The sequence below is a fragment of the Thamnophis sirtalis genome, unplaced genomic scaffold, assembly GCF_051295495.1.
Source record: "Thamnophis sirtalis isolate CommonGarterSnake01/CBP01778 unplaced genomic scaffold, rThaSir2_p1.2 scaffold_3, whole genome shotgun sequence".
NCBI classification, from domain to species: domain Eukaryota; kingdom Metazoa; phylum Chordata; class Lepidosauria; order Squamata; family Natricidae; genus Thamnophis; species Thamnophis sirtalis.
Genome location: NW_028261383.1, coordinates 33,976,552 through 33,988,718, shown reverse-complemented (window position 1 = coordinate 33,988,718; position 12,167 = coordinate 33,976,552). Strand labels below are relative to the sequence as shown.

The window sequence follows — 12,167 nt, the reverse complement described above, 5'->3', positions numbered from 1 at the left end:
ATTGGGGAAAAAATAGAGGTTGTTTGGTTGGTTGGCAGTTAGTAAATGAAGAATCAGTAAATTTATTATTTTTCACCTTTCTACACTGATAATCTCACCTGTGACTCAGGCATGAAAGGCTATGATCTTCGCTACCAGTTTGGAACTGGGAGCAGGCGCGCGCACACTTCGCACGCACACTTCTGTGCATGCATAGAACCTGCGCATGCGCAGAGCATCCGTGGTGACATCTGGGCAGGTGGGCAGAACATCCTGCCGCCACCACTACCAGTTCGCCCGAACTGGGGCAAACCAGCAGAATACCACCTCTGCTGTGACTGGGATGTTTATAAATAAACACAATGTTTACTATGTTACTGTCAGGGTTCCAAATAACATCCAAAATTAAATCAGAGTCCAAGGTAAAGAATTGCTCAAAGTTCCAATTTATTAAGAGAGCCATGTTGGCACATCTGTGAAAACGTGAATCTGAGCTTCCTGGTTTTCCCCACCCAGTTGAAAGTTCAAGATCTTGCCCCCCACACCCACCAGTCCATCACATGGTCCAATCTTCCACTGCCATGCTGGCAGTTCCACCCATCCATTTCCAGTCAGATGCAGGGGTGTAGAGACAAAGGCTGACGTTCGATTCCAGAAAGGAATGTTTTGTTTTGACAACAACACATTCTACTCCTTACTATTCCCCCTCCCAATTCCCCACTAATGAAACAGCATAGTAAAATAGAATATTAGTGTGGCAGGCCAAAGATCTCAAAAGGAACCGGCTGCAGGCCTGACAGTTACATAATAAGTTAGTACAAATTAATATGCCTCTCAAGGGGATAAATTTGATGAGGGGAGGACTCCATACAGCCCTTCTTTGTGATGAAATTGATAGTCAGCAACTGTCTTGCCATGTTATATAATTGCCAGATTACAGACTGCTAAACAGTCATATAATCATATTTTGTGTGCTTGGCAGCCCACCTGAACGTATGACCACAGTGGTGACTAACTCCCTCAACCCGCTTATCTCTCACCCATCTCTGCACTTTTGGCACCCTACACAGTGATACTCCTTGGAGGTGGTGACAGCACTGGGACCGAAGGCCCAGGCTCTTCAGCAGTCTCAGCCACCTGCCACATTTGTTCCTCAGGGCATCTACTTTAGCTCGAATACTGCCAGGGACAACTCCTACTGCTCTACTCTCTGCCAGTCCCATCATGCCCAGCTGACTTTCACCATCCTTTTCTTCCTGCTGACAGAATATGTTGCTTGGAAAAGATGCTGTGAGCTCCTTGGGATTCAATGATGAAGACATTTATCCATGGCAAAAGTTGTGTTGGCAGGAGAGGGAGAATATTACTTTCAAATTGGAACAGCTGAGCATGATGGTTGCCTTAGCTCTGTCTTGGGAACCAGACAAATGCCACAACATATACAGAAAAAGCAAGAATCAAGATCTATTTTGCAGGGACATATATAATATCCTAAGAAAGGAGCAAATGACTATGAAATAGAGCGCAGAGTGAGTTCTGCTCTGTTTTTCTTCTTTGCATTTTCTTTGCAGTGCTCAGTTCTGGTTTTTTTCACACATGGAACACCTAAAAAAAATTAAGTGTCTGTTTAATGCTGTATGAAAACACTTTTCAAAAGACGAAGGCAAGGAATTACAGCCTGTCCTTGTGATCTGCAACAAAACTGTCCAGGCCCTTTTTTGTTTTATCATCAATTTTGCTGCCAAAGTTTCTTCTAGTGATCTTGGGGATTCTAGTTTGGGGATAATGTAGACCAAATTTTCCCACAGTTGCTTTTGGTCTTCAATAATCTCCCAGGTGTTGGCAATCTTGGCTGGTGGATTTCAAGAACTGAACTTCAGAACAGGCTTAACTATTCACAGTTAAAGTTCATGATTTATGCCTTAGCAGGTTTATAGTTTCTATGTCATTCTTGAAAGTTGGACATTGAGAGTGATTAAGTCTGGAGTGCAGATATATTGAAGTAGTGACTGGTTTAATCTTAAATGTGCTAGATCAGGTGTCAGCAACCCGCGTGCTGAGTGCGGAGCCGCATGTAGCTCTTTTGTCCCCCTGCTGTGGCTCGCTGTCAGCTGAACCCACCACTAGTTGGCCCCGCCCCTCGCCTTCCCCTTCCAGTCATTGTTCGCCTGGCCTGAGAGAGAGAGAGAGATAGATGGAGAAAGAGATAGAGAGAAAGAGACAGAGAGAGACACACAGAGAGATACTTAGTTCTCACAGAAAAGAAAAAACACTGGGAGTCACAAAACCTGGGTAGGCATAGCTGAGGGGGTCATGTGACTGGGTGGGAGTGAGTGACATTGAGTTGGCCACACCCAGGTTTTGTGGCTCCCGGTGTTTTCTTTTCTGTGGGAAATGGGTCCAAATGGCTTTTTGAGTGTTTAGGGTTGGAGACCCCTGTGCTAGATGGAAAACTCAGCTCAAGAATAATTAGGTGGATTAAGATGCTCCATAAAGGGAGGATAAGAGCTTGTTAAAGATTCATTTTGTAGGTATCTAAGACCACAAGATACATTAAATCGGAATACTGTTCTTCTTTATTTAGCAAGAATTCCAGGACCAGCTGTCATTTTTGAAGACAAACAGAGAAAAACTTGTTAAAATTCAGTCAGTGAATACAGCGAGGAACAAAGGAGCCCTGGTAGGTTCTTCAATTTATCTACTGGCAAACTGGAATTTGTCCTCAATCTGTCTTTTAGAGCAGTAACCATATTTCCCTGCTGGAATTTATTGCAGAATACAATCGATGCTGGGATTCAGAAAATATCATTGGCCTTTAAGCAGATTAATCAATCCCTTAAGGAACAGAAGCAGCAGCTGCTGGCCCAGTGGAACTCACTCAAGGCAGCACTTAAGAAACAAGAAATTCATAATGCCACAATTTCAGAGGAAATTTCTTGCCTGGATAGCTTCATCACTGTGGCAGAAGAAAGATGGCCAATACTAGACCTTGAGTTTTTACAGGTTAGAAAGTGGACATTATTTTCTTCTGGGGTAAATAAGGGTTATCCAGTGGTGAAATCCTCCAAAGTCTGCTACCGGTTAGGTGAGTCTGCTACTGAGCGTGTGCTATGCACGCATGCACCCCTGAGGTGCGCCCGCGCAGTGGAAAAAAGGAACATTTTGAAGCCTTCAGAGTCTGCAAAGGTTAGTAGAACAGCGGGAGGGGGGTGGAGGATCTGCTGTGCCATGTGATTTAGATTAGCTAGAAAGCAGGAAATCCAACAATTCTAACTAATATAAATCGCACGTCACAGCTGATCATCGGAAATACCAGTTCGCCCGAACCAATAGCATTTTTTTTACTACCGGTTTGGGCGAACCAGTAGCATTTCACCCCTGGGGTTATTTTACCAAAGATATGGTGGGAGTATAGCTCTAATATAGTTCTTGAAATCTAGGGAACAAGAAACAAATAGTCCTCAGTTTATGGTAGATCTCTCTTTCCCAAACTAGTCCCATTAGACGTATTGGTTTTGCATATTCCTAGTAACATGACCAGGAAGGTGGCTTGGGAGTGGGGGGAGGCAAAATTAGATAAAAGTAGCTTAACAAAATCATTGCTTCCCATATGGGATACCTGTGAGAGAGGCTCATAAAGTGATATATGTCAGGAACAACTCAAAGAAATAGTGCAATATTGAAAGATGTGGAGAGACCAGGCCCATAGAATAGTTAAAAGTCAGATGTGACTAAATAGATAACATCATCATATGGTAGAAAAAATTGGCTTCCTCTCCCATATTTCTGATACAAGGCTGGATTCACACATTGTTTTGACTAATGATTGTGGTTTTTAGATTATGATTGACAGTGTTATGGCTTGTTCTATAAACCACAGTTAAAACCAGGCAGTTTATGTGCTATGTGCTAATGAAAATAGACACTGGTCCTTGAAATGGCATCATCCACATAAAAGAAAGGGTATCAGAAAGGCTTATGGCAGTGTTTCTCAGCCTTGGCAATTTTAAGATGGGTGGACTTCAACTCTTAGAATTCCCAAGCAAGCATTGAAGAGTTGAGGTCCATCCATCTTAAAGCTGCCAAATTTGAAAGCACTGGCTTAGGGGAAGGTGAGAACAAAATCAAAGGAGGCTTTACAGCAGTGGTGTATTCTGCCCGTTCTTACCGGTTCAGGCAAACCAGTAGTGGCGTCTGCTTGGAGGCTCCGCCCATCTGCCCCAACGTAATGTGCAGCCTTCTGCGCATGCGCGCTCACATTTGCGAACCAGTAGCGAAGGTAAGTGAATCCCACCACTGCTTTACAGGTTCAATAGCCACCACATGCTGAAGGTCTGTTAAAAGATAAATGAGAAGGCAACATCCTGGGGAAAAATGAAATATCTTGGAAGACAGCTAGAGGCTCCAAATCACATGGCAATATTTTGTTGTAGACTTTGTATAACGTAATGCTAAAATACTTCTTATCTTTCCTTACCAGGAGATGCAGAATGCATCAATGAGGTATTTGACTTTTTTGTCTTCTGATTTGTGCTGGATTATCTAAGAAAGGCATAAAATGGAAACTAAAATGAAAGCCGATGAGCAAAACAATGGGGCCATCAGCTCATTATAAGCTCTGTCCCTTCTTAAGTATAATAAGATGTAAGCTGCTCTCCTATTGTTGAAACTAATCAAGGAGAGAACCAACCTAGAACTAAGGAAAAATTTCCTGTCAGAACAATTAACTAGTGGAATGGCTTGCCTCCAGAGGTTTTGGGTGTTACAAAACTGGAGGTTTTTAAGAAGGGATTGAACAACCACTTGTCTGAAATGGTATAAGTTGGCCTGTTTGAGCAAGGGGATGGATTAGAAGACCTTCATGGTCCCTTCCAGCTCGATTGATTGATTGAATTCTTGGCTTTAGGGTACGGTTTATGCTGGATCTGCCAACCAGGAAACTAGATCAGAAATATATAATTTATATACTTGCCTTCTGTTGTGGTTGACACAAGCAGCTGATCCATTGCAGTCTACAACTCTCCTTTCCACAGTTCACAAAGGCCCTGTAATTAGGAGTTCACAACATTGATGGCTACCATTTTGAGATGGGGAAATCAAGTACAAACTAGAGTGTAAATCCATGGGCAAAAACTGTGTAACCCAATAAACTTTCCCTAAAACCCAACTCCTCATCTTTATTTGGCCTGACCTAGTATTCAGCCCTCTCCAAGTACTCCAAATACTCCATAATATCTTTGATCAAGCAGCAAGTTTGATGTTTTATGATTTCCTGATATATTTCAGGGCAAAAATGATACAGTCTGTATAGGCCCCTTTCACCTTAAAATCTTCCACCTAGTCTGCCTATACAAATGTTTCCTTTGTATTTTAGGTTAAAGCAAAAGAAGGTTTTGGGATTCGATGAACTTCTTCCTGAAATGGAAAACCGGCTTGCTTATCAAAATGAGGTTGTCACAAGTACCTTGCGGAAATTGGAAGGTATGAGCTTAGCAGATATTTAAATTTACATTTAGGACCAAGTTTTTAAACAGAGAGGTACATTCCATGCAGTTGAAACAGAAAGGAACCTTACATGCATGTTCCTAAAAGTATTGATTTGTTTGGCTATACTCTAGTTCCCTGATGACCTATGGCATGCAGAACCATCTCTCTGGGCACACCAGCCGTCTCCCGTTGCTCTTCCAGCTGGTCTTTGTGCACACAGGAGTGCCTGAAACCAGAAGAGCAGCTCTCTGGTGGCCATGCGCCTCCTGGGAAGCTTCACACATGCATGCTTGCCAGAAATTGGAAGACTAGGTGACCAGCGCGCATCTGCACTCCTGTAACCGGAAGCTCAGCTTCCCAGTGCGTGCATGTGTGCCGGAGAACTGCTCTTCCGGTTTCTGGCACTCTCGCTCGTCCACGCCAGGGAGCTGCTCGTCTGGTTTCTGGTGCTCCCCCCATGCACGCTCCTGTGTTGACACTCGGTTCTGAAAAAGGTTCACCAACACTGCTCTAATTCCTGTTTCTGAAGATAGCATATATGTTTTGAAAGAGGAGAGTCCTGTCTTCCTATTAAGAGAACCTTTAAAGCAGCCTGAAGCACTAGGGCAAGAGAGAGACTGGGAAACAGAAGGTGAATAACAGCAGTCCGAGCAATACAGCAAGTTTCTATTGAGGCTGTTCTCAATCAGAGGAGAAAATATTGACAAGATGCATGAGTGATTGAGATGAAGCTTGGGTCTATACATTGCTTTGAGCCACAATGTAGTTTAATATGTGAGAACCCAGCCAATTATGATGGTTAAGGTGTAATGGTTAAGGCACCAGGCTAGAAACCAGGAGACAGAGTTCTATTCACACCTTGGCTATGAAAGCCAACTGTATGACTTTGGGCCAGTCTCCCTTCTGCACAGGATTTTTGTGGAGGAGAAAATAGGAGGACAAAAGAGTATTAGGTATGTTTGCCATCTTTAGTTATTTATACAAATGATAAAGGGGGAATATAAACAAATTCAGTAAAAATATGTATTTGTATACGGTCCATTATAGACACCAGCAAGCAAGCCAAATGTACACACCAAAACAATGAATACTATTCTCCTTTATCAGATGCATGAACAGCAGCAATGTGTGAAAAAGATGGAATCAGGATTAAAGGAGAAAAGGAAGTCACATTTATGTAGTTAGATTTGACCTGGATCAATGGAAGGGTTAAGGAATGGCAGCGGACAGAGATGTGAGGTGTAGAAAAAGAGAGAGTTATACATATCTGAGATATGTATGTATGTATGTATGTATGTATGTATGTATGTATGTATGTATGTATGTATGTACGGACAGACAGATGATAGCCATGGTGGTGCAGTGGTTAGAGAGCAGTACTGCAGGCTACTGCTGATCACCAGCTGCCAGCATTTTGGCAGATTGAATCTCACCAGGCTCAAGGTTGACTCAGCCTTCCAACCCTCCGAGGTGGGTAAAATGAGGACCCAGATTGTTGGGGGAAATATGCTGCCTCTGTAAACCGCTTAAAGAGGGCTGTAAAGCACTATGAAGCGGTACATAAGTCTAAGTGCTATTGCTATATATATTACATCAGTGCTAGAAGAGAGTAGGGTTTACTGTCTACTTATATAGCTTGTCTTGTCAATGTTGGTGGGAGTGTTCTTGGTAGTTCCCTGATTAGGCTGTTGTTTGCTGTGTGAAAAAAAAGAAAATATAGCTGATTGATCTATTAGAATAGATAAGGCCTATATAAATGTAATAGGGCTAAAGAAAACAGGATTTTTTTTGTTTCCACCAGATGCTCTAATATCTGCTAAGAAGGAAAAGTCAAACTCTCCTATTGCAAAAAAGAGGAAATCAGAATCCCATAGCCGAGAGAGCAGAATGCATTCCTCATCATCTCATCAGCCTGATAAAAGGGCACCAGTAGGAGATAGTAAGTGCATGACAATGGTTTCTCTCTGTATTTTGTCCAATGTTCTCAATTTCCATTTAAAAACAAATCACACAAATGTACCTTTGATAAAAACAATGGGTACAAAGGCTAAGTTCCCCATTTTTGTTATGCTCCCCTCCAGCTTAATGTAATTGTGTATGGTAATTATATCTGCAGACATTATCAACTGATACTATTATTGAAAACTGGTATAAAGGAAATATTTTTATCTCCTTAAATATTGGAACCAGTGTCTATAGGGAAAAAAGTTATAATAATCAGCTTTCAGCAGGGCTTCAGGTGCTACAAAATAAATCCGTATGTTTCTGCCTTTCTAATGCTCTTTTGTCTCTTTTTTGACTAATTTAACATGAAGAAACGTCAAAAATAATCTGTGTCCACTATCCTGGGTGGAATGATGTACAAATTATTATAGCGATATTTCAGCACAAGCAACACATCCCCTGTACTAGCTCCTATAATCAGAAGGTGTCCAAAAAGCCCAGTGATCAGTTGATATTGCTGATAGTTCTCTTTGATGTATCCTTGCAAAGTGTCTATGGAGATTCTCGGTCATCCTGTTCTTGGTTATTCCAAAGACAACTGGACTTTCTGGTTTTTCTTTGAAGATGTTTTGCTTCTTATCCAAGAAGCTTCTTCAGCTCTGACTGGATGGTGGGGAATGGATGGATTTATACTCCTTGCAGACACTTGGTCATTTGCATTCTTCTAGCCTTTGTTCATTGAGGAGTTGGAGCTCTGCTTTCTGCAGGATGTTTTCCGCTGAGTCCCTTCACTGTTGAGCACAGGTGCAGCCTGTTGGGGATGAGTCTGTCCTGTCTGCATCTCAAACTGAAGTGCAAATGGTTCCTGTAATCTGCAATTTTTCTGGAAATCCATTCATACCCCCTCACCATTGGAAGGGTGTTCATCCCAAAGTGTATCACTAAATGTCTATGGAAATTCTCAGTCATCCAGGTCATGGCAGGTGGGGACCCAAAGAAACATCTTCAAAGGAAAAACAGAAAGTCTAATTGCCACTTGAAAAAGTACTTTTGGGATATCCGTGCAAAGCCAAACAACGTGTTTGGGCTAAATTCAGCAATTGTTAAAACTCACCTGTTGTCCTAAGTCACCTTACCTTAAGAAAAGTGAGTCTGGTCATGTGGTGATCTGCTTTACAACCATCATCGCAACTTACAACGATAATGGGCAAGCTTTAGAGGTGGGTGGCTCCCGGTTCGGGCAAACCGGTAGAGAGCAGCAGGAGGCTCCACCCACCCGCCCGGATGCTTCTGTGCATGTGCAGAAGCATCGTGCATGAGCGCGCGCACAAGCATGAGCAAAATGGTAGTAAACCGGTTAGGAACCCACCACTGGCAGGCTTCATTACAATTGTAAGTCAATTATACTACCTGTACATCAGAAAACAGGCTAGTTTGGCTTTTATGAGCAGCTTAATAAGAACTATGAATTCCAGTAAAAATATTTATTTGTTTACAATACATTATAGACACAGAGATACACTAGCAAGCAAACCAAATGTACACAACAAAACAATAATACTATTCTCCTTTATCAGATTCATAAACAGCAGCAATGTGTGAAAAGGATGGAATCAGAATTAAAGGCAAAAAGGAAGTCATGTTTATATAGTTAGATTTGATGTGGATTAATGGAAGGGGTAAAGAATTGCAGTGGACAGAAATGTGAGGTGTAGAAAAAGGGAGAGTTATACATATATGAGATATGAATGGAAGGATGGATGATGTATGTATGTATGTACAGTATGTATGTATATTATATCAGTACTAGAAGAGAGTAGACTTTACTGTCTACTTATATAGCTTGCTTTGTCTTTGGTAGTGGAAGTGTTCTTGGTAGTTCCTTGATTAGGCTGTTGTTCATTGTTAGTTTGTCTGAGTTCTTCCTTGATTAGGGTATTGTTTATTTCTTGATTTTTGGTAGAGTGTTAATATTGGTGTTAATCTCTGGTCATCTGATGTTGGTTGCTAACAGGGTGGTGTTTTGTTCTTTTTGTTTCCTTTTTGTTTTGTTTTTTATTGTCTCTTTTGAATGGTATGTAAATGTTGTCCATCTCTATGTGCCTATTGATAGCTGATTTGTTTGAGTGCCAGGCTTTGCGGAATTCTCTAGCCTTTTGAGACTTGGCTTGGTGTATTATATATATTATACAGATATATTAACCCACTACCCTGTTTATTCTTGGATTCTTTTTTGTTTCCACCAGATGGTCTAACTTCTGTTAAGAAGAAGGAAGATTCAAACTCTCCTATTGAAAAAAAGAGGAGATTGGAAGACCAAGCTTTTGATTATAGCCCAGAGAGCAGAAAATCAATTCCGTGTCCACTATGCTAGGTGGAATTATGTACAAATTATTGTAGCGATACTTCAGCACTGTACTAACTTCTATAATATATAAAAAATGCTTCACATCTGTGTCAAATTGCCTGCTTTCCCCTTCCAAACAACTTCGCTATTAAGCATCAATAAGAGAGTGAAAGGAAGATCAATATATAAAATCTTTAGGTTTGTCTTGTGCTTTTGGAGTTTTTTTCCCCCAGCAATCTCTTTTTTCAGCCACATGTTTATAATATTCTATTCATCTGATACCCAAGCAGCTTAAAGTTGTCCTGAGCTTCTAATATTAAAATAGCTTTTTGTTCTTTAAGCACAACAGGAGCTGTGGCACTTTTGCTGTGGTTGCAATCTGATCTATTTCATCAGCCCCTCATTTGGTGTTACAGCCAGGATTAGAAGTTGATGTAGCAAAGCAGCACATACAAGTAGGCCTCGACATATGGCCATTTATTTTGTGACTGTTCAAAGTTGCAGTGACACTTAAAAAACAGACATATGAGTTTGCATTTACTACTATTAGTGTCCCCACAGCCACATGACCAAATGCAAGCACTTGTATTTACAATATCTACAATGTCCCAGGATCCTTTAATTGCCATTTGGGACCTTTCCAGCTTACTTCTCAAAAGCAAAGTCAGTCGGAGAACTGGATTCACTTAATGACTGCATGATTCACTTAATGACCACGACAAAAACGGTTTGAAATTGGGTGAGGTTCTCTCCACTGTAATTTAGAATAGAATAACAGAATTGGATGGGACCTTGTAGTCCAAGCCCCTGCTTAGGCAGGATAACCATTTAGGTCTCTTCTTAAAAACTTCCAGTGTTGGAGCATTCACAACTTCTGGAGGCAAGTTATTGCACTGATTAATTGTTCTAACTGTTACAAAATTTCTCCTCAGTTCTAGGTTGATTCTCTCCTTGATTAGTTTCCACCCACTGCTTCTTGTCCTGCCCTCAGGTGCTTTGGAGAATAGCTTGACTCCCTCTTCTTGGTGGCATGGATATTGGAACACTGCTATTATGTTCACTTAATATCTGCCTTACTTTGTAATGAATGTCTCATTTGTGGTTATAAGTCAAGGACTACCTGTATTAGTCACATTAGGCTGATGTAGGCCATGTCCCTTCCTCTCCCCTCCTGATGTGTCTTCCAGGTCACTCTCCTTTGGGCAGTGGGAGAGTCCTATTTTGTCCTCACCTGTTAGATCAGTCAGCCAACCCTCAGTTCAGAAACAAGGATCAATCTAAACAGCATCAAGCAGCACTGGGATGAACATTGCACATTGCAGCTCTCTGAGGCATTACAGGTAGTCCTCGACTTACGACCACAAGTGATCCAGAGGTGGGTTTTGGTTTCTTTTACTGCCGGTTTGCTCAGGGATGCGCTTTGGGCGCCCGCGCATGTGCAGAAGTAAAAAAATTGCTTCTGTGCATGCACAGAAGCAACAAAACAAGATGGAGGTGCCTATGGCGCTGCCGATAGAACCAGTTTGGACGCATGTCTGGGCAAGTTACTACCCATTCGGCCGAACTGGTGGGACCCCACCTCTGAATTTATCCCAAAATTTCTGTTGCTAATGAGATATTATGTGAATTTTGACCCATTTTACAACCTTTCTTGCCACAGTTGTTAAGCGAATCATAGCAGTTGTTAAGTTAGTAACATGGCTGTTAAGAGAATCTGGCTTCCCCATTGACTTTGCATATCAGAAGATCGCAAAAGGTGATCACATGACCTCAGGACACTGCAACCCTCATGAATATGAGTCTCTTGCCAAACATCTTAATTTTGATCATGTGACCATGGGGATGTGGCAAGGGTCATAAATATGAAAAATAATCATGTCACTTTTTTTCAGTGCTGCTGTAACTTTGAACAGTCACTAAATGTACTGTTGTAAGTCAGGGATTACCTGTATTATACAAACTCTTCCCACACCTGCCAGCTCTTACCCAAGCTGCTTTTGAGCATAGGTTTAACGCTACTTTGAAATAGCACCAAAATGCGAGCACATGGGCCACCTGCCATAAAAGTGCCTTTAGTTTGGTGCATAAGTTTTGTGCAGTCACTTGGACTGAGTTTAGTGGCATTTCAGAATACTGCTAATCGGTAGTGCTCAACCTATATCCCAATGAAAATTTATTTTTATGTAGTCAGTGAAAAATCATAACAAATTTGACCATTGCAGAAACAAAGGACTGATAGAAACAAGAACTCGTGTTCAAAATAAGAGTCTATTATATAGAGTAGAATAACAAAGAAGCATAAGAACATTTAAATATTGTTTCTTTATATTTTTTCTTAAAGCACTGCAGTCAATACAATTCTTTAATTATGGCTTGCCATTTTTCTTCAATAAAGATTACCAATGATGAA

General features: G+C 41.3%; 1 protein-coding gene across 1 annotated transcript; it reads left to right on the top strand.

The window, feature by feature from the left end:
* The first annotated feature begins 2,542 nt into the window (after positions 1 to 2,542).
* On the top strand, positions 2,543 to 12,167 carry LOC106547981 (uncharacterized). The gene is made up of 6 exons (XM_014065266.2): positions 2,543 to 2,659; positions 2,755 to 2,982; positions 4,460 to 4,482; positions 5,354 to 5,460; positions 7,268 to 7,405; positions 9,657 to 12,167. Exons 3-6 carry the CDS (start codon positions 4,463 to 4,465, stop codon positions 9,782 to 9,784), a joined length of 393 nt encoding a protein of 130 aa, XP_013920741.2. The 5' UTR covers positions 2,543 to 2,659; positions 2,755 to 2,982; positions 4,460 to 4,462; the 3' UTR covers positions 9,785 to 12,167.